Consider the following 23,011-nt stretch of genomic DNA (forward strand, 5'->3'; position numbering starts at 1 on the left):
GAGGATTAAGTCCGATATTAATGGCCAGCAGAGGAGCTTAATGGCCGCACGTCTTGCTCCGTCAGCAGCTGGCCACGCCCCCCGTGGTAGGGTTATTTCAACCTCAGTGCTTACAAAAGTAAACAAGGCTCTTCTTTTCAGCCAAAACAATTTTCTCCGAGAATCCTGGTCACAGCTGACGTCAGGTGATTATAGTTTGGGTATTTGGAAGATCGAGACTAATTCTTCAAAAGTAGCTTTTGCTTATAGCATTTCCCCAATCCCAAAAAGAATACAGTTTCTTATCAATGTCAATTCTGGAAAAGTAAAAATTTATTTGAAAAACATTTCCACACATAGATCAAAGCGGCTATTCTACTGTGTGACTTTTTTGATGCTTGCTAAGACCTGAGCTATCTTTAAAGCATTTTTCACACACTGAACATGAATACGGCTTGTCTCCTGTGTGAATTCTCTCATGTATAACGAGACTCGATTTATCTGTAAAGCATTCTCCACATAGTGAGCATGAATACGGTTTCTCTCCTTTGTGACTTCTTTCATGTCTAACAAGATTTTGTTTACTTGTAAAACATTTCCTACAAAGTGAACAGGAGTACGGCTTCTCTCCGGTGTGTGTTCTCTCATGACCAACAAGATTTGATTTACTTACAAAACATTTTCCACATAGTGAACAGGAATATGGCTTCTCTGCTGTGTGGCTTCTCTCATGTATTCTAAGTCTAGTTCTATCTGTAAAGCATTTTCCACATTCTGAACATGAATATGGCTTCGCTCCTGAATGAATTCTGTTGTGAGAAACAAGACGGGACTTTTCATTAAAACATTTCCCACATAGTGGACATGAATATGGCCTCTCTCCAGTGTGAATTTTCTGATGTGTAATAAGATTACGTTTATTTTTAAAACATTTTCCACATTCTGAACATGAATTTGGCTTCTCTCTTGTGTGAATTTTCTGATGATTAAGAAGAATTGATTTTGTTGCAAAAAACTTCCCACATTCAGTACATGAATATGGCTTCTCTCCTGTATGCGTTCTCTCATGTACGGAAAGACTTGAATGATATACAAAACGTCTTCCACATATGGAACATGGAAACGGCTTTTCTCCTGTGTGGCTTCTTTCATGTATACTAAGGTTTGTTCTGTCTTTAAAGCACATCCCACATTCTGAACATGAATACGGCTTTTCTCCTGTGTGAATTCTTCCATGTGAAATAAGACTTGTTTTATCTTTATAGCTCTTCCCACATTCTGAACATGAATATGGCTTCTCTCCTGTGTGGATTTTATGATGTGTAATAAGATTTGACTTCTTGATAAAACACTTACCACATTCAGAACATGAATATGGTTTTTCTCCTGTGTGAATTTTCTGATGTGTGACCAGATTAAATTTATTTAGAAAACATATACCACATTCAGAACATGAATACGGCTTCTCACCTGTATGAATTCTCTCATGTCTAACGAGATCTGATTTCGTTATAAAACATTTCCCACATACCAAACAGGGAAATGGCTTCTCCCCTGTGTGGCTTCTCTCATGTATAACAAGACTTGTTCTATTTGTAAAGGGCTTTCCACATTCAGCACATGAATATGGATTCTTTTCTGTGTGACTTTGCTCATGTATAAGAAGATGTGATTTATCTGTAAAGCATCTCCGACATTTTGAGCACCTGTACAGTTTCTGCCCTGTGACAATTCTAGGTTCTTCATTATTAGAGGAAATCTCTGTACTGTGAAGTCCTGGATGTACGAGGTTTGCTCCTGGGGAAGGCTGATTGATATCTTCATCTTCTTTATAATTTAGCGATAACACAACGATTTCCTCCGAAATCCTACTGGAGATTTCTGTTAAGATTAAAGATATATTTGTCAAATCTGTTTAAACCATAAAACAGACAAACATATAAACAATCATATTATGGGGATCATTACTGGACAACCACTTATTAATTCCCTCAATATATGGCGTAAAATATATACTTACCTACCAAACTAGCGCTTCTCTTCCAATCTGAGCCATGTTATCCTTTGCCAGTCTTGTGACCGCTGCAAGCATTCAAGAGACAGCTGATTGACAGCAGCCTTCAAAATTACAGTGCCTTGCGAAAGCATTCGGCCCCCTGGAACTTTTCAACCTTTTCCCACATATCATGCTTCAAACATAAAGATACCAAATGTAAATTTTGGTGAAGAATCAACAACATGTAGAACACAATTGTGAAGTTGAACAAAATTTATTGGTTATTTTAAATTTTTGTGGAAATTCAAAAACTGAAAAGTGGGGCGTGCAATATTATTCAGCCCCTTTAACTTAATACTTTGTTGCGCCACCTTTTGCTGCGATTACAAGTCTCTTGGGGTTTGTCTATCAGTTTTGTACATGGAGAGACTGAAATTCTTGCCCATTCTTCCTTGGCAAACAGCTCGAGCTCAGTGAGGTTTGATGGAGATCGTTTGTGAACAGCAGTTTTCAGCTTTTTCCACAGATTCTCGATTGGATTGAGGTCTGGACTTTGACTTGGCCATTCTAACACCTGGATACGTTTATTTGTGAACCATTCCATTGTACATTTTGCTTTATGTTTGGGATCATTGTCTTGTTGGAAGACAAATCTCCGTCCCAGTCTCAGGTCTTTTGCAGACTCCAACAGGTTTTCTTCAAGAATGGTCCTGTATTTGGCTCCATCCATCTTCCCATCAATTTTAAGAATCTTCCCTGTCCCTGCTGAAGAAAAGCAGGCCCAAACCATGATGCTGCCACCACGTTTGACAGTGGGGATGGTGTGTTCAGGGTAATGAGCTGTGTTGCCTTTACACCAAACATATCATTTGGCAGTGTTGCCAAAAAGTTTGATTTTGGTTTCATCTGACCAGAGCACCTTCTTCCACATTTGTCTCCCAGGTGGCTTGTTGTAAACTTTAAACAACACTTTTTATGGATATCTTTGAGAAATGGCTTTCTTCTTGCCACTCTTCCATAAAGGCCAGATTTGTGCAGTGTACGACAGATTGTTTTCCTATGGACAGACTGTCCCACCTCAGCTGTAGATCTCTGCAGTCCATCCAGAGTGATCATGGGCCTCTTGGCTGCATCTCTGATCAGTCTTCTCCTTGTTTGAGATGAAAGGTTAGAGGGACGGCCGGGTCTTGGTAGATTTGCAGTGGTATGATACTCCTTCCATTTCAATATGATCGCTTGCACAGTGCTCCTTGTGTGTTCCTTGGTCTTTATGATGCTCTCTGTGCTTCAAACAGAACCCTGAGACTATCGCAGAGCAGGTGCATTTATACGGAGACTTGATTACACACAGGTGGATTATATTTATCATCATTAGGCATTTAGGACAACATTGGATCATTCAGAGATCCACAATGAACTTCTGGAGGGAGTTTGCTGTCCTGAAAGTAAAGGGTCCGAATAATATTGCACGCCCCACTTTTCAGTTTTTGAATTTCCACAAAAATTTAAAATAACCAATAAATTCCGTTCAACTTGACAATTGTGTTCCACTTGTTGTTGATTAATCACCAAAAATTTACATTTGGTATCTTTATGTTTGAAGAATGATATGTGGGAAAAGATTGAAAAGTTCCAGGGGGCCAAATACTTTTGCAAGGCACTGTACGTCTGAGCAAAAGAAACACTATTCTGCTCAGACACAGTTGTGAAGGCTTCAGCTGCCGATTGTCTGCAGCTGTAATGTGACACAGGGGACACAGCACAGAGCGAAGACACAGTGCTGATCGAGGCGGTAAGCATACGTTTGTTTTTTTTATTTATACAGCACACTAAGACAAATAATAAAAGGGGGTGTCCCAAAGTGAACAACTCCTTTAACTGCTCCAGACCAACAAAAGACTTTAAACCTCCAGGCACACCGTGTAAAGTTATAGAGTAAAAATGCCACTGTCAATTCAAATCGCTGTTAGGAGCCTCGCCCCCATAAAACTACAAAACAAAAATTTCTAATATATAAATATATTTGTTACAGAGGGGGAAACAAGTTTTCAGACATATATTAGTGGTCCCATATGGTCATTAAAGAAAAAAAAAAACGCATGACAGTCACATAAAAAGTGAAGCCCCACGTATCACGCAAAAAAACAACAAAAAACAAAACTATTACTTGTATATGCAATCGAGAAAATGTTTTCATTGCTCTTTAAAACACATGTATGAAAGGAGTTCACTTTCCAAGTTCAGTATTCCCTACCTGCGGAGTGATCATCAGGAATTCCTTCTTTCCCTTCGCTCATACTCGGTGGATCAATCATCACCTCATCGGCTTCTTCTTTAACCTCCACTGTTATAACAGTCAGATCTTCCTCCTGCTGCACCAGGTGTAACACGTCAGTACAATATGGCAGCGAGATGGAGAAATCTAACAGATCAGCATAAGTGTAATGGAAGAGGACTGTAAGTACGTGTCACCCCCTTCTATAAAGGATTTGTTTTTGGCTGAGTTTCACTTATCACAACTTCATTGCTACAAAATGTTAAAGACAAATGGACATCTATTTACCCAAAACAGGTAATCACATTATCACCTTTGTCACACCGGTGATGGACATGCCTTGTAAGCGCTGCACCGCTCTGCTCCTCCCAGGGTCTCACCATCTCGCTTGGCTGCCTCTTGCAGACCTTTCCAGCGATACTACCACCTCCTATTGCGGAGAGTCCACTCCTGGCTATAGGGAGGCACGGCCAGACTCTGCAGGAATTGATAATCACTGTGTCCTGCAGAGTTCTGCTTCCCTGGCCTATCCCCTACCAGCCGGTGGTATATTAGGCAGGTCCTCCCTCCACTCCTTGCCTGAGCTTAGCTCCTCTTGTCATTTGCTATAGAGCTCTGTCAAGGTGTTGTATTGGTCCGACCTCATGTTACCGACCCAGCTTGTTTAATCATCTTGTCTGGTCTCTGGGTTCCTGACCTCCTGACCTCGGCTTTGTACTCTGACCCTGAGCTGCCTGACCACGTTTGTGCCTTGCCTGTCTGTACCTTGTGTTCTACCTTCGACCCCTTAAGTCAGCTGCTGGGGGTCTGCAGACTGCTCTGGATTGGCACCTGGCGCTACCCTGATGGCCAAGCCTCTCCACACCATCAGAGGCTCTAATGAAAGCAGGTAGCCACTTAGTCACCCCCACCACTGTCACATCCCCAATGACTGAATCCTCTACCTCCACCCCCCAATTTTTTTTCCTACACTATGCATTATTGGTATCGTCTCAATCTATGACATTTTTCTTCCTTATAAATACAAAATATACAGTGGGTACGGAAAGTATTCAGACCCCTTTAAATTTTTTCACTTTGTTTCAATGCACAAATTTGGTAAATTCAAAAAAGTTCATTTTTTCTCATTATTGTACACTCTGCACCCCATCTTGACTGAAAAAAACAAATGTAGAAATTTTTGCAAATTTTTAAAAAAAGAAAAAAACTGAACTGTCCCATGGCCATAAGTCTTCAGCCCCTTTGCTCAGTATTAATAATAATAATAATAATAATAATCTTTATTTATATAGCGCCAACATGTTCCGCAGCGCTTTACAGTTTCAAACACAACAGTCATAGGTAACAATGTTAACAATACAATAATAAAGCAAAATAAGAAACACATGTATTGGGTAGAAGCACCTTTTGAGCTAGTACAACCATGAGTCTTCTTGGGAATGATGCAACAAGTTTTTCACACCTGGATTTGGGGATCCTCGGCCATTCTTCCTTGCAGATCCTCTCCAGTTCCGTCAGGTTGGATGGTGAACGTTGGTGGACGCCATTTTCAGGTCTCTCCAGAGATGCTCAGTTGGGTTTAGGTCAGGGCTCTGGCTGGGCCGGTCAAGAATGGTCACAGAATTGTTCTGAAGCCGCTCCTTTGTTATTTTAGCTGTGTGCTTAGGGTCATTGTCTTGTTGGAAGGTGAATCTTCGGCCAAGTCTGAGGTCCAGAGCACTCGGGAAGAGGTTTTCATCCAGGATATCTCTGTACTTGGCCGCATTCGTGTTTCCTTCAATGACAACCAGTCGTCCTGTCCCTGCAGCTGATAAACACCCCCATAGCATGATGCAGCCACCACCATGCTTCACTGTTGGGCTTGTATTGGGCAGGTGATGAGCAGTGCCTGGTTTTCTCCACACATACTGCTTAGAATTATCACCAAAAAGGTCTATCTTCATCTCATCAGACCAGAGAATCTTATTTCTCATAGTCTGTGAGTCCTTCATGTGTTTTGTAGCAAACTCTATGTGACTTTCATATGTCATGCACTGAGGAGAGGCTTCCGTCCGGCCACTCTGCCATAAAGGCCCGACTGGTGGAGAGCTGCAGTGATAGCTGACTTTGTGGAACTTTCTCTCATCTCCCTACTGCATCTCTGGAGCTCAGCCACAGTGATCTTGGGGTTCTTCTTTACCTCTCTCACCAAGGCTCTTCTCCCACGATTGCTCAGTTTGGGTGGACGGCCAGGTCTAGGAAGACTTCTATTGGTCCCAAACGTCTTCTATTTATGGATTATGGAGGCCACTGTGCTCTTAGGAACCTTGAGTACTGCAGAAATTCTGTTGTACCCTTGGCCTGATCTGTGCCTTGCCACAATTCTGTCTCTGAGCTCCTTGGCCAGTTCCTTTGACCTCATGATTCTCATTTGGTCTGACATGCACTGTGAGCTGTGAGGTCTTATATAGACAGGTGTGCGCCTTCCAAATCAAGTCCTATCAGTTTAATTACACACAGCTGGACTCCAATGAAGGAGTAGAACCATCTCATGGATCACAAGGAAATGGACAGCATGGGATTTACATATGAGTGTCTGAGCAAAGGGTCTGAAGACTTATGACCATGTGATGTTTCAGTTTTTCTTTTTTAATAAATTTGCAAAAATTTCTACATTTCTGTTTTTTTTTCAGTCAAGATGGGGTGCAGAGTGCACATTAATGAGAAAAAAAAGTGAACTTTTTTTAATTTACCAAATGGCTGCAATGAAACAAAGAGTGAAAAAATTCCGTACCCACCGTATAGTGTCTTGAAAAAGTATTTACACCCTGTGAACTTTTCCACTTTTTCTCATGCTACACGCACATAGTTCAATACTTAGCAACATCATTTTGATTAAAAAAAAAAAAAAAAAACGTAAAAGCTATTCCACTCTGTTATTAAAACCTTACCATATGTCAAATTATGCAAATGTGGCTAAGGGCTGAGCAGGACCGAGACCCCAACTAATGGACACTCGGCAATGGGGGCCAGAAACATAATGTCCACCTCAAAGCAGCAAGTATTTGTGAAGTGTAAAGGAAATGATGCAGGGTTTTCTAAACATTTTAAAAATATAAAGCTGAGAATTGTGAGATGCATTAGTATTCGGCCCCCTGTAGTCTGATACCCCTTAATGAAATCCTGAGGGACCAATCGCCTCCAGAAGCCACATAATTCATACATGGAGTCCACCTGGGTGTGATTTCTTCTTATTATCACTTTAAGGCCGGCGTCACACTTGGCGTAAGACAATACGCCACGTATTATACGTCCATACTACGGCCGAAATACGGAGAAATGTTCCCAAAATAGTGACCCGTAGGCAGGGTGTGTCAGCGTATTTTGCGCATGGCATCCTCCGTATGGCATCCGTACTGCGAGATTTTCTCGCAGGCTTGCAAAACCGACATCTATTTATGTGGATTTATGTGCTCAAATGTTCGGGAAAACATATATACAGTATATATATATATATATATATATATATATATATATATATATATATATATATATATATATATATATATATATATATATATATATATATATATATATTTATATATATATATATATATATATATATATTTGAGACACCTATATATATATTCTGTATTTAGATTTCATTCAGCGCGATATCTGTGAACAGCCGGTAATTCAATTGCCGGCTTTTCATTTCTCCTGCACAAACCCGACAGGATATGAGACATGATTACATACAGTAAACCATCTCATATCCCCTTTTTTTTTGCATATTCCACACTACTAATGTTAGTAGTGTGTATGTGCAAAATTTGGGCGCTGTAGCTGCTAAAATAAAGGGTTAAATGGCGGAAAAAATTGGCGTGGGCTCCCGCGCAATTTTCTCCGCCAGAGTGGTAAAGCCAGTGACTGGGGGCAGATATTAATAGCCAGGAGAGGGTCCATGGTTATTGCCCCCCCTGGCTACAGACATCTGCCCCCAGCCACCCCAGAAAAGGCACATCTGGAAGATGCGCCTATTCTGGCACTTGGCCACTCTCTTCCCACTCCCTGTAGCGGTGGGATATGGGGTAATGAAGGGTTAATGCCACCTTGCTATTGTAAGGTGACATTAAGCCAGATTAATAATGGAGAGGCGTCAATTATGTCACCTATCCATTATTAATCCAATTGTTTGAAAGGGTTAAAAAACACACACACACATGATTTAAAAGTATTTTAATGAAATAAACACAGCGGTTGTTGTAATAATTTATTGCTCTCTCAATCCATTTCCAGGCCCTCGCTTGGCAAAATAATAAACGCACAAGATACATACCCTCAGCTGAACCGTCACGTCCCACGATGTAATCCATCTGAAGGGGTTAAAATAATTTACAAGCAGGAGCCCTGCTAACGCAGCTGTGCTCCGTGCCTGTAATCCCCGGCGAATGAATGAAATGTAGGTCATTGACCTACATTTCCTTCAGTCGCGGTGATGCGCCCCCTGGTGGATGTCCTCATATGACCTGGAGCGTGGGAAAAAGTTCCCAGGCTGCAGTTCATGAGAACATCCAGCAGGGGCGCATCACCGCGACTCAATGTAAGTACAGATCCAGCTTTCCTTTCAGCACCCGGGGATTACAGGCACGAGCGAGTGGTTTATCGCAGCTCGTGCCTGTAATATTAGTTAACCCCTTCAGATGGATTACCTCGTGGGACGTGACAGTTCATCAGAAGGTATGTATATTGTGTGTTTATTGTTTTGCCAAGCGAGGGCCTCCAAATGGATTGAGAGAGCAATAAATTATTAAAACAACCGCTGTGTTTATTTCATTAAAATCCTTTTTAATCATGTGTGTGTGTTTTTTTAACCCTTTCAAACAATTGGATTAATAATGGATAGGTGTCATAATTGACGCCTCTCCATTATTAACCCCTTCATGACCTTGCCGTTTTTTGCAATTCTGACCAGTGTCCCTTTATGAGGTAATAACTCAGGAACGCTTCAACGGATCCTAGCGATTCTGAGATTGTTTTTTCGTGACATATTGGGCTTCATGTTAGTGGTAAATTTAGGTTGATAATTTCTGAGTTTATTTGTGAAAAAAACGGAAATTTGGCAAAAATTTTGAAAATTTCGCAATTTTCACATTTTGAATTTTTATTCTGGTAAACCAGAGAGTTATGTGACACAAAATAGTTAATAAATAACATTTCCCACATGTCTACTTTACATCAGCACAATTTTGGAAACAAATTTTTTTTTTGCTAGGAAGTTATAAGGGTTAAAATTTGACCAGTGATTTCTCATTTTTACAACAAAATTTACAAAACCATTTTTTTTAGGGACCACCTCACATTTGAAGTCAGTTTGAGGGTTCTATATGGCTGAAAATACCCAAAAGTGACACCATTCTAAAAACTGCACCCCTCAAGGTGCTCAAAACCACATTCAAGAAGTTTATTAACCCTTCAGGTGTTTCACAGCAGCAGAAGCAACATGGAAGTAAAAAATGAACATTTAACTTTTTAGTCACAAAAATGATATTTTAGCGAAAATTTTTTTATTTTTCCAAGGGTAAAAGGAGAAACTGGACCACGGACGTTGTTGTCCAATTTGTCCTGAGTACGCTGATACCTCATATGTGGGGGTAAACCACTGTTTGGGCGCACGGCAGGGCTCGGAAGGGAAGGAGCGCCATTTGACTTTTTCAATGAAAAATTGGCTCCAATCTTTAGCGGACACCATGTCGCGTTTGGAGAGCCCCCGTGTGCCTAAACATTGGAGCTCCCCCACAAGTGACCCCATTTTGGAAACTAGACCTCCCAAGGAACTAATCTAGATGTGTGGTGAGCACTTTGAACCCCCAAGTGCTTCACAGAAGTTTATAACGCAGAGCCATGAAAATAAAAAATAATTTTTCTTTTCTCAAAAATGATTTTTTAGCCCACAATTTTTTATTTTCCCAAGGGTAATAGGAGAAATTGGACCCCAAAAGTTGTTGTCCAGTTTCTCCTGAGTACGCTGATACCCCATATGTGGGGGTAAACCACTGTTTGGGTACATACCGGGGCTCGGAAGGGAAGTAGTGACGTTTTGGAATGCAGACTTTGATGGAATGGTCTGCGGGCATCATGTTACGTTTGCAGAGCCCCTGATATGCCTAAACAGTAGAAACCCCCCACAAGTGACCCCATTTTGGAAACTAGACCCTCCAAGGAACTTATCTAGATGTGTGGTGAGCACGTTCAACCCCCAAGTGCTTCACAGAAGTTTACAACGCAGAGCCGTGAAAATAAAAAATCATTTTTCTTTCCTCAAAAAAAGATGTTTTAGCAAGCAATTTTTTATTTTCACAAGGGTAACAGGAGAATTTGGACCCCAATATTTGTTGCCCAGTTTGTTGTGAGTACGCTGATACCCCATATGTGGGGGTAAATCACTGTTTGGGCACACGTCAGGGCTCGGAAGGGAAGTAGTGACATTTGAAATGCAGACTTTGATGGAATGGTCTGCGGGCGTCACATTGCATTTGCAGAGCCCCTGATGTGCCTAAACAGTAGAAACACCCCACAAGTGACCCCATTTTGGAAACTAGACCCCCGAAGGAACTTATCTAGATGTGTGGTGAGCACTTTCAACCCCCAAGTGCTTCACAGAAGTTTATAACGCAGAGCCGTGAAAATAAAAAATAATTGTTCTTTCCTCAAAAATTATGTTTTAGCAAGTAATTTTTTATTTTTGCAAGGGTAACAGGAGAAATTGGACCCCAACAGTTGTTGCCCAGTTTGTCCTGAGTACGCTGGTACCCCAAATGTGGGGGTAAACCACTGTTTGGGCGCACGTCGGGGCTTGGAAGGGCGGGAGCACCATTTGACTTTTTGAACGCAAGATTGGCTGGAATCAATGGTGGCGCCATGTTGCGTTTGGAGACCCCTGATGTGCCTAAACAGTGGAAACCCCTCAATTCTAACTTCAACACTAACCCCAACACACCCCTAATCCTAATCCCAACTGTAGCCATAACCCTAATCACAACCCTAACCCCAACACACCCCTAACCACAACCCTAACCGCAACACAACCGTAACCCTAATTCCAACCCTAATCCTAACCCTAATCCCAACCGTAACCCTAATCCCAACCCTAACCACAACTCTAACCCCAACACACCCCTAACCCTATCCGTAACCCTAACCACAAGCCTAATCTTAACCCTATTTCAAACCCTAGCCCTAATTCCAACCCTAACTCTAATTCCAACCCTAACCCTAAGGCCATGTGCCCACGTTGCGGATTCGTGTGAGATTTTTCCGCACGATTTTTGAAAAATCTGCAGGTAAAAGGCACTGCGTTTTGCCTGCGGATTTACAGCAGATTTCCAGTGTTTTTTTGTGCGGATTTCACCTGCGGATTCCTATTGAGGAACAGGTGTAAAACGCTGCGGAATCCGCACAAAGAATTGACATGCTGCGGAAAATACAATGCAGCGTTTCTGCACGGAATTTTCCGCACCATGGGCACAGCGGATTTGGTTTTCCTTAGGTGTACATGGTACTGTAAACCTGATGGAAAACTGCTTCGAATTCGCAGCGGCCAATCCGCTGCGGATCCGCGGCCAATCCGCTGCGGATCCGCGGCCAATCCGCTGCCAATCCGCTGCAGATCCGCGGCCAATCCGCTGCCGATCCGCTGCGGATTCGCGGCCGATCCGCTGCGGATCCGCGGCCGATCCGCTGCGGATCCGCGGCCAATCCGCTGCGGATCCGCGGCCGATCCGCTGCCGATCCGCTGCGGATCCGCGGCCGATCCGCTGCCAATCCGCTGCGGATCCGCGGCCGATCCGCTGCGGATCCGCGGCCGATCCGCTGCCAATCCGCTGCGGATCCGCGGCCGATCCGCTGCGGATCCGCGGCCGATCCGTTGCGGATCCGCGGCCGATCCGCTCTGTGTGCACATGCCATAACCCTACCCCTAACCCTAACCCTACCCGTAACCCTAACCCTACCCCTAACTCTAGTTCTAACCCTAGTTCTAACCCTAACCCTAGTGGAAAAAGAAAAAAAAATATTTTCTTTATTTTATTATTGTCCCTACCTATGGGGTGATAAAGGGGGGAGTTTATTTATTATTTTTTTATTTTGATCGCTGTGGTAGAACCTACCACAGCGATCAAAATGTACCTGTAACGAATCTGCCAGCCTGCAGATTCGGCGGGCGCACTGAGCATGCGCCCGCCATCTTGGAAGATGGCGGCGCCCAGGGAGAAGACGGACCGACTTCGGGAGGATCGGTAAGTATGAGGGGGTGGTGGGGGGGTGGATCGGAGCACAGGGGGGGGGGGGATCGGAGGACGGGGGGAGCGGACAGGAGCACGGGGGAGCGGACAGGAGCACGGGGGAGCGAACAGGGGGACGGAGGGGGGTACCGGACAGAACGGAGGACTGGGGAGGAGATCGGGGGCGGTGGGGGGGGGGGCCAGAACATGATTTCCAGCCATGGCAGATGCTATTGCAGCATCGGCCATGGCTGGATTGCAATATTTCACCATTTTCATAGGTGAAATATTGCAAATTGCTCTGATTGGCTGTTGCACTTTCAACAGCCAATCAGAGCGATCGTAGCCACGTGGGGGCAAAGCCACCCCCCCTAGGCTGAAGTACAACTCCCCCTCTCCCTGCAGATCGGGTAAAATAGGAATTAACCCTTTCACCCGATCTGCAGGGATGCGATCATTCCATGACGCCGCATAGGCGTCATGGGTCGGGAAGGGGTTAATCTGGCTTAATGTCACCTTACAATAGCAAGGTGGCATTAACCCTTCATTACCCCATATCCCACCGCTACAGGGAGTGGGAAGAGAGTGGCCAAGTGCCAGAATAGGCGCATCTTACAGATGTGCCTTTTCTGGGGTGGCTGGGGGCAGATGTTTTTAGCCACGGGGGGGGCCCAATAACCATGGACCCTCTCCTGGCTATTAATATCTGCCCTCAGTCACTGGCTTTACCATTCTGGCGGAGAAAATTGCGCGGGAGCCCATGCCAATTTTTTCCGCCATTTAACCCTTTATTTTAGCAGCTACAGCGCTGAAATTTTGCACATAAACACTACTAACATTAGTAGTGTGGAATATGCAAAAAAAAAAGGGGATATGAGATGGTTTACTGTATGTAATCATGTCTCATATCCTGTCGGGTATGGGAAGGAGAAATGAAAAGCCGGCAATTGAATTACCGACGTTTCACTAACACCGCTGCGTATTTCTCGCAAGTCACACTGCTGGTCCGTGTGTAATCCGTATTTTTCTCGCCCCCATAGACTTTCATTGGCAAATTTTTTGCGCAATACGCTGACAAACGCAGCATGCTGCGATTTTGTACGGCCGTAGAAAGCCGTATAATACTGAACCGTAATATACAGCTAATAGGAGCAGCCCCATTGAGAATAATTGTGCCGTTTGTAATGCGAGTTTTACGGACGTAATTTCTGCGATCTTACGTCCGTAAAACTCGCCAGTGTGACGCCGGCCTAACTGTTCTGTGAACACAGCAAAACGAAAACCAAGGAGCCCAACAGACAGGTCAGGGATAAAGTTAGGGAAAAGAGTAAAGCACGATTAGGTTATAGGAAATAGCTCAAGCGCTGAAGATCTCATGACGCACGATTCAATGCATCATCCAAAAATGGAAGGAGTATGGCACAACTGCAAACCGACCAAAAGTCAGTTACTCACCGATAACGGTGTTTCTCAGAGCCCATGAGAGCACTACCAGAGAGGGGATCCGCCCTTCAGGGACAGGAAACCTACAGGATAAAAGGGCGGTACCTCTCCCCAGCATCAGTTTTGTTTACAGAGCATCGGAGGTCCTCCAGGTTAGTCACAACAACAAAAAAAATATACAATTTAACGTATCTCATAACAAGTGAACACCGTGTCTATATGGAAAACCACTTTACACAAAATAATGTGCTCACCGCACACGTGATGAGGGGGGAATAAGCAGGTGCTGTCATGGGCTCTGAGAAACACCGTTATCGGTGAGTAACGATGACTTTCTCAGTCGCCCATGACAGCACTATCAGAGAGAATTTCAGAGATATTGCTTAGGGAGGGACCACAGCCTGCAGAACCCTTCTTCCGAAGGTCAGGTCAGATGAAGAGGCTAGGTCTAAGCGGTAGTGTCTGAAAAAGGTTGAAGGTGATGACCAGGTGGCCGCTTTACAGATTTGATCTAATGGTACCTCCGACCTTTCGGCCCAGGAGGTCGCCATAGCCCTCGTAGAGTGGGCCTTCAGTCCCTCTGGAACAGCGTTTCCGGTGGATGAGTACGCCAAGGCTATTGCGTCTGTCACCCATCGAGCAATAGTGCCTTTAGAAGCTTTGAGTCCTTTTCTAGGCCCCTGGAAGCAGATAAAAAGAGACCCTTCCTTCCTATGCTGCTGGGTGATTTTAAGGTATTGGGCTAGACACCGTTTCACATCTAGTGTGTGGAATTTCTCTTCCTTCTTATTTCTAGGGTCTGGACAAAAAGAAGGAAGTATTATTTCCTGAGATCTATGAAATGAGGATGCAACTTTTGGCAAATAGGCAGGGTCTGTTTTTAGTATAACTCTATCATCCAGGATTTGTGTAAATGGAGGGTTTGCGGACAGGGCTTGGAGGTCACTTATTCTACGGGCCGAAGTCAGGGCTATTAGGAGGGCCGTTTTAAGTGAAAGAATCTTAAGAGGGAGAGATTCTAAAGGCTCGAACGGGGATTCTGTGAGGGCTGACAATACTAAGTTCAAATCCCAAGATGGTACCCTCCGTACAGTTATAGGTTTAGACCTTGCGGCTGCTCTGACGAATCGTACTACCCAAGGGTTGGCGGCTATGTTTTCACAGTATAGGGCTCCCAGAGCTGCTATTTGTACATTTAATGTACTTACTGAAAGGCCTAGGTCTAACCCTTTTTGTAAAAACTCTAGTATTTCAGTGATTGGGACCCCGTCCTGCAATCTTACCCCCAAGGATGATAGAAACTTTTTCCAGGTTTTACCATAAATTTTTGTGGTCACAGGTTTTCTACTTTTCATTAGAGTGGACACTAGTTTGTCAGAAAACCCTCTTTCCCTCAATAGTGACCTCTCAAATACCATGCTGTCAGATGTAAATTCTCTGACTGGGGGTGGAACACCGGTCCCGGAGATAAGAGGTCCGGAAGATCCGGAAGGACCCAGGGATCGGTGATTGATAGCATCCTCAGCCATGAGAACCAGGCTCTCCTGGACCAGATGGGGCTATTAGGATGAGTCTGGATCTGTCCTGCCTGACCTTCCGCAGGACTGCTGGAATGAGAATGGTGGGGGGAAACGCATATGCCAGTGTTTGTGTCCAGGGAATTGTGAATGCATCCACAGCCTGGGGGTTCCCCCCAGAGTCCAGGGAGCAGAAGGCTTCCACCTTCCTGTTGTGAGAGTTGGCAGAGAGGTCTATCACAGGGACTCCCCATAGATATGTGATTTTGTTGAAAATCCCCTGATTTAGAGACCACTCTCCCTGTTTTAATTGGGTACGACTCAAGAAATCCGCTTTCTGGTTTTCTACCCCCTTTATGTGTAGGGCCGATAGGGAAAGAAAGTTGTTTTGAACCAGGCTGAAAATTTCGGAGGTGGTTTTCATTAAGGTTTGGGATCTGGTTCCCCCCTGGTGGTTTAAGTAAGCTACCACTACTCTGTTGTCCGAGAATCCTCGGACATGGTGACCTTGTAACTCGTTTAGAAAGTACAGTAAGACATGTTTTACCGCTCTCAGTTCTTTTTTATTTGAGGAAGACACGAGCTCCTGATTTGTCCATAACCCCTGAGTAACTTTGTTGTCTAGGTGAGCCCCCCACCCTGTGGGACTTGCGTCTGTAGTGACTATCTGAGATGACTCTATCACCCAAGGAACTCCCTTTGACAAGTTGCTGGGATTTAACCACCAGGCTAGGGAACGAATAGTAGGCAAATCTAGAGTCATGCAACCTTCTAACCGCCCTCCCAGTAGTTTCTGGTTTTTTAAGACGTCCCACTGGAGGGGTCTTGTGTGGAGCTGCGCCCACTGAACTGCTGGAAGGCAATCAGAGAGGGACCCCAGTAGTGACATCGCCTTCCTTAGGGTCATGGTAGGGTTCGCACGCGCTTCCGATACTAAGTGGATTATCTTTTGTTTTTTCTCGTGTGGAAGGAGACACATTTGAGAATTTGAGTCTAAGATGAGACCCAAAAATTCTTGAACCCTGGCTGGTTCCAGCTTCGACTTTTGGAGGTTCACTAACCATCCCAATTTTTTTAAAACGTCTATGACTCTGTCGCATTGCTGGCAGCAGAGTTCGGCCGAATTGCTCACAATCAAAAAGTCGTCTAGATATGGAATAATCAAGACATTTTCCTCTCTCAGATGCGCCATCATCTCCGCTATCAGTTTGGTGAAGACGCGAGGGGCAATTGATATGCCAAAGGGAAGAGCCCTGTATTGGTATTCCCTTGTCTGTCCCTTCATGACTACCGCCAGTCTGAGGAATTTCTGAGAGGACTTGTGGATGGGGACGTGATAGTTCTAGATCTCAGCGATGCATATTATCATAAAACAGTTTGGAAACAGATTTTTTATCGTTGACTTTACTGACTCCATTTTGAACCTCTGTTTTTTTACATAGGTATTCAACTTCCGTAAGTTTATTACGGTTCGGAAGGTTCCGTCTGGTTTGGGCACCAGAAACAATGGAGAATAAAATCCCTTTCCCCTCTCCAGAGGGGGGACCTCTTGGATGACAGATTTGTTTAGTAGTTTTATGATTTCTAGCTCCAGGGCTTCTTGCTGTAGGGGAGACGACCTCAGCGGTGTTACCACATAGTTCCTTGGGGGTAAGGATAGAAAGTTTATGTGAAGCCCTTCCCGTATTAGATTTATAATCCAAGGGCTGGACGAAATTTTCTCCCAGGCCGGGAGGAATTGAGATAATCTCCCTCCCATCCTGGGAGAGATGTCACTTGGAGGGTTTTTTTTTATCGCGAGGGGAGTTACCAAAAAGGAACCCTCTATCCTTCCTTCTCCCGTCATCTCATCGGGTTTGTTCTCTTGGTGGTCTCCTTTTAAAAAATTTTCTGTTCCGAAAGGGCCGCTTATTATATGTTGGGGCAAGGACGGGAAACCCTTTCTTTTTATCGCCCGCTTTTTGCAGGATATCATCCAGAGTTTCTCCAAAGAGGAATTTGCCCTCACACGGGATGGAACAAAGTTTCTGTTTAGTTTGCAGGTCCCCTGGCCAGGTTTTCAGCCACAAGGTTCTACGTGCTGCATTTGAAAGGGCTGCGGATGTAGATGTCAATTTAATTGAGTCAGCCGAAGAATCCGCCAGGAACGCCGTAGCTCCTCTAATCATAGGGATAGACTCTAAGATTTTATTTCTCGGGACCCCATCTCTGAGCTGTTTTTCTAGGTTATCCACCCAGATTATTAGAGACCGTGACGTGCAAGCTGCCGCTATGGTAGGCCTTAAGCAACCCCCTGCTGACTCCCAGGCCCCTTTGAGAAAGGTATCTGCCCTCTTATCGAGAAGGTCTTTCAGGGTTCCCATGTCCTTGAACGGTAAGGCAAACTTTTTTGAGGCTTTAGCCACCGCAACGTCTAGTTTGGGGGCTTTATCCCATGTAGCAGAAGCCTCATCTTCAAAGGGGTACTTCCTTTTAATAGAGGGGACAGATGCGTTTTTCCTTTCCGGTTTCTCCCACTCCTTTTTAATTAATGCCTGTATATTTTCGTTAAGGGGGAATACTTTACGCTTCCTTTGAGATAGTCCCCCAAACAATGTCCTGAACAGTTTTGTCAGGACGGGGGTCCAGAACCCCCATTGTAGATCTTATCGCCTTAACAAGGCCATCGACCTCCTCTAGGGGGAAACAATGACGACCTCCACTCTCGTTATCCGAAGAAGAGGATGAGGAGTCATGCGAATCTGAGCTCTTACTCCCAGAATAGGAAGGGTCAGAATCCGCAGGGAAAATAGGTTGTTTTTTTAGTAGTCTTCCCACTTTAAAGGAATTAAACGCAGTCTCAACTTCCGATTTAATTACGGACCGTAATTCGGAGGCAAAGTTTGGGGTCTCCTCACAGAGGACTCGTTCTATACAAGACCCACATAGCTTTTTATCCCACGTCTGTGACAAAGCTTTTTCACATAGGGGGCAGGTTCTATGCTTCATCTTCCCCGTTCTCTTCCTTGCCTAAGATAAATAGAGAAGGGGAACCCTAATTACAAAAGGTGAACTTTCACGAAGATCACTCACCAATCTGACGCAGCCACAGGTACCAGTTCTGGAGGAGGGGTCGCCTGAGAAGCATCCGTGGGAGGCAGCTGATTTACCACACTGGAGCTTTTACTGCGCTGAGTGGAACGGCTATCAAACCGAGAGCTTCGGTTGCCTGCAGAAATCCGTTTTTCCTGAACGTCCGATTTCTGCCGACGGCGCTGTTGTTGCTGCTGCGGCAGCGGCGGATGGAGCTGCTGGTCGCTGTCCTCCATGGTATTACCGTCGAGCAGCCTGCAGCCAGGAGCCTCCGTCGCCTTCTCCATATAAACGCTATTAACCCCCTTCACCTGTGGCTGACGAAAGAGGAAGCGTCCATTTTTTTTTCTTCTCTTTTCTTCTTACTGCGCATGCCCGCAGCCAGCAACCCGGAAATGGAGTATTCCGGTTCCGGGGCAGCGCCATCTTGGTGCAGTCACTCAGAGCGGCGCCCCTGAACCGGAAGTTCCATTACTACTTCCGGTGCGGCGTGTTAAATATTAATTATTGAATTATCCTGTACCGAGCATATTGCTTCTTGCTGACGTTACAAAAGCTATTTATGTATATAGGAGCTCAGAGCATAAGTCCACTCCATATACAGGATAACACGTGGTCTGTAGACCCATATATAAACACCTCTTAGGAGGGTGGTGGGGCCTTTTGTCACGTGGGACTGTCACCTCCCATCTTCACCCTCATTCTCCATGGATGTCCGAGAAGGAAGGAACAACAGCTGTTAGCTGCCATCATGACCTTCAAACTTCACACAGAGAGACGGCTTCCATTCCGAACTTGGGAAAGATGAGTAACCAATGCTGATCTCTACACATGGACAATCTGTTCGTAACTACTTTCATCTGTTTTATGTTTTTGCTGCAAAGTGATTTTTCTATGGACAATCAATAAACCACTATACTTTTTTATGAGAATATGACGACATTTTTCTTTTAAGAATAACGCACCTGGTTAAGTCCTGATTTAAATAAATGTGCAAAATAAGCATATTTAACACGGCGCCATCTTGGATTCTGGCATTCACACAGCATGATGAAGCCCCAGGCTCCCATCAGAGCGGCGGCTGCGCTTCCCCCCGCACACACTACCGGACCCATCAGTCGGAGCTGTGGCGGCTTCGGATACTGGACCAGCCGTGGCAGGGGCGTCCCTGCTGCCAGAAGTCGGACTGGCCGGCCCCGGTCCTCGTCGGTCGCTCTTTACGCAGGTATCCAGGGAGGTTCCCCGTCAGGGACAGGAAACCAAACTGATGCAGGGGAGATGTACCGCCCTTTTATCCTGTAGGTTTCCTGTCCCAGAAGGGCGGATCCCCTCTCTCTGGTAGTGCTGTCATGGGCGACTGAGAAACATGGCCGTCCACCTAAAGTGACGTCTCAAGCAAGGAGAGCACTAATTAGACAAGCAGCCAAGAGGCCCATGGTCACTCTGGAGGAGCTGCACAGGTCAGGTGGGAGAACGTGTCCACAGGACGACTATTAGGCTGGAGTCACACTAGCGTACAGCATCCAACGTGATATGCTAATGACACTCAGCTCCAGCTCTGCTGCGAAAGGGAGTCGAGCGTCCGTGCTCTGACCCTCTGGCGTAAGAAAAATGTAGCATAGATGCAGAGGAGAAGGAAAATTTAATTTCTCTATCTCCTCCATTACAGGCATCTGCAGGAATTGCACTGCACTTGGGTGACATCTGAGTGCAGTGTGATGTTTCACAGTGCGTGCGATCAGATTCTCGCAGCCATTCGCCGCATACTGCCATTGTTTTCGCATGCCGATTCTGCATGAGAAAATAATCGCAGATCTGCACTGTCCCAAAGAGTAACACTGGGCCAAGTGCACTGGTAAAATTTATAGGCTCTCGTGAGTGAGCCCCAAGTGGTGTACTCCACAAATCTGGCCTATATAGAAGACTGGCAAGAAGAAAGCCACAACACAAGTATTGTAGGGGGCACAGCGAGCGTGTGGAAGAAAGGGCTCTGGTCAAAGCAGACCAAAGGAGAACTTTATGGCTAAATGGAAAATGCTGTGTTGGAAATCCAACACTGCACATCATCCCCGTCACACATGGAGGAGACTTTTCTTCAGCAGGGGCAGGGAAGCTGGTCAGAGATGATGGGAAGATGGATGGAGCTAAATACAGGGCAATCCTGGGGAAAACCTGTTAGAGGCTGCACAAGACCTGAGGCTGGGGCGTAGGTCCACCTTCCACCAGGACATCGACCCTAAACATCCTGCCAGAGCCACAGTGGAGGGTTTAGGTCAGAGCATATTCCTGTGTGTCAGCGGCCCAGTCACCGTCCAGACCCAAATCCCAGAGAATCTGTGACAAGACGTGAAAATTACTGGTCACAGATGTCTCCATCCAATCTGACCGAGCGAGTGTGCAAAGAGGAAGAGGCAGAATGTCACCTCTGGATGAAAAAAATCAGGAGACAGACCCCAAAAGTAACTGCAGCAAAATGGGGTCCTACAAAGTTTTGACTTGGGGGCTGAATACAAATGCACGGAACAATGTTCAAATTAATTATTTCACAATAAATAGAAAACTTCCTATCATTTCCTTTACAGGTCACGAATACTTGCACTTTAAAATTGACACATTTTATTGATCTGAATCCACATTTTATCATTATTGAACACTTCCATGGCTTTATACAGTGCCTTGCAAAAGTATTCAGCCCCCTGGAACTTTTCAACCTTTTCCCACATATCAGGCTTCAAACATATAGATACCAAATGTAAATTTTTGGTGAAGAATCAACAACAAGTGGAACACAATTGTGAAGTTGAATGAAATTTATTGGTTACTTTAAATCCTTGTGGAAATTCAAAAACTGAAATTCTTCACCAAAAAGTTACATTTGGAATCTTTATGTTTGAGGCATGATATGTGGGAAAAGGATGAAATGTTCCAGGGGGCTGAATACTTTTGCAAGGCACTGTATGTGTGGCCTGCACTCCCCGTGCTGAGGCCTCTTCCGTCTCGCTTTGTGTATTATATTGTATTGTTTATTACCATTTTAGGTAACATTCCATTAAATATTACATTTTTACACTTAACCAACGGTCTGTGCGCTCCTACTTGCTAGAGGATTACAATAATTTATGACAAGTACGACTACAAGAACAAAAGACCCCGTCCAGACACTAGAGCTCGGCCCCCCCTACCTGATGATTCTCCTCTGCAGGGTCCGGGGTACACTGAGGACGGGGACAGCTCTCCGGGGGGCTTCTGGATCCATCTGGGGGAGACACAGACACTCAGTGGTGGAGTCCATGGAGATCCGTCTATCACACACTTCTCTCATCACCTCCTGTTCCTGGGTTATCGGGGTCTTATAACAATGGACAGCTTCTAAGGCTGTGCACACGTCGCAGATTCGACTGTGGAATTTTCTGTGGAAATTCTGCATTTCTTGGCAGAAAACGCAGGTCAGAATCTGCGCCTTTTTTTGGTCTGTGCACACGTTGCAGATTTTTGGGCGGATTTCTTCCTTTTTCCCCCCCACTGCAGATTTCTATTATGGACTGGGTGCAGAAATGCAGCAGATCTGCACAAAGAAGTGACGTGCTCCTTTTATGAATCTGCTGCATTTTCCGTGTAGATTTTTCAGCACAGCTTTTTTCCCCCCATTGATTTACATTGTACTGTAACCTCTGGATAAAGGTTCTATAAATCTCCATTGTAGCGATTCCTCCACCACAAGCACAAAACACCTGGCTGCTGCATGGATTCCTAAGGTCCGGGACTCGCACAGATAGCAGCCGTGTAGGAACAGGATAAAGGCAGGGTGGATGCAGGGAGAAAACTGTGACCTTGTAGTGAAATATCGCTATTAATGAGCCACTTAAATTGTCGTCATTAAGATGTAAGTTGAAACGCGTTGGTGTCTATGCTGCGCCGCTGAGCAATGTGCTGTAAATGGCTCATTAATAGGTAGATTTTACTACAAGGTCGCACTATTCTCACTGGAGCCATCTGCCTATTACAGATTCCTCCACCACATCCACAAACATGGACACATACATTGTGGAAACCAGTAAAAGATATAACTCCACAACCAGTGATCCGAGTGCTGGAACCGCAGAGACCAGAGATAAAGATCAAATGGGCGGAAACGTTCCATGTACGAGATCTGATGTCCTGGATGTCGGGAAACACTGGCGCCAATAATAATAATATAATAATAATAATTTTTATTTATATAGCGCCAACATATTCCGCAGCGCTTTACAACTTATAGAGGGGACTTGTACAGACAATAGACATTACAGCATAACAGAAATCACAGTTCAAAACAGATACCAGGAGGAATGAGGGCCCTGCTGCTCGCAAGCTACAAACTATGAGGAAAAGGGGAGACACAAGAGGTGGATGGTAACAATTGCTTTAGTTATTTGGACCGGCCATAGTGTAAGGCTCGGGTGTTCATGTAAAGCTGCATGAACCAGTT

At 44.8% G+C, this 23,011-nt stretch overlaps 1 protein-coding gene across 3 annotated transcripts in view; it reads right to left on the reverse strand.

Annotated features, from left to right (window-relative positions):
• Positions 1–342: 342 nt before the first annotated feature.
• Positions 343–23,011, reverse strand: part of LOC143783124 (uncharacterized) — a 31,962-nt gene continuing 9,293 nt past the window's right edge. For 2 of the 3 annotated variants that reach the window (XM_077271414.1, XM_077271412.1), the window contains 3 exons: positions 21,726–21,799; positions 4,230–4,347; positions 343–1,860 (listed from right to left, as the gene is read on the reverse strand). In XM_077271414.1, the coding sequence (XP_077127529.1) occupies positions 350–1,860; positions 4,230–4,347; positions 21,726–21,799 (1,703 nt within the window). In that variant the 3' untranslated portion in view covers positions 343–349. The remainder of the gene's footprint in view (positions 1,861–4,229; positions 4,348–21,725; positions 21,800–23,011) is intronic. The other variant, XM_077271413.1, reaches the window with a different exon arrangement.

Source organism: Ranitomeya variabilis, chromosome 6 (assembly GCF_051348905.1).
Source record: "Ranitomeya variabilis isolate aRanVar5 chromosome 6, aRanVar5.hap1, whole genome shotgun sequence".
Taxonomy (NCBI): Eukaryota; Metazoa; Chordata; class Amphibia; order Anura; family Dendrobatidae; genus Ranitomeya; species Ranitomeya variabilis.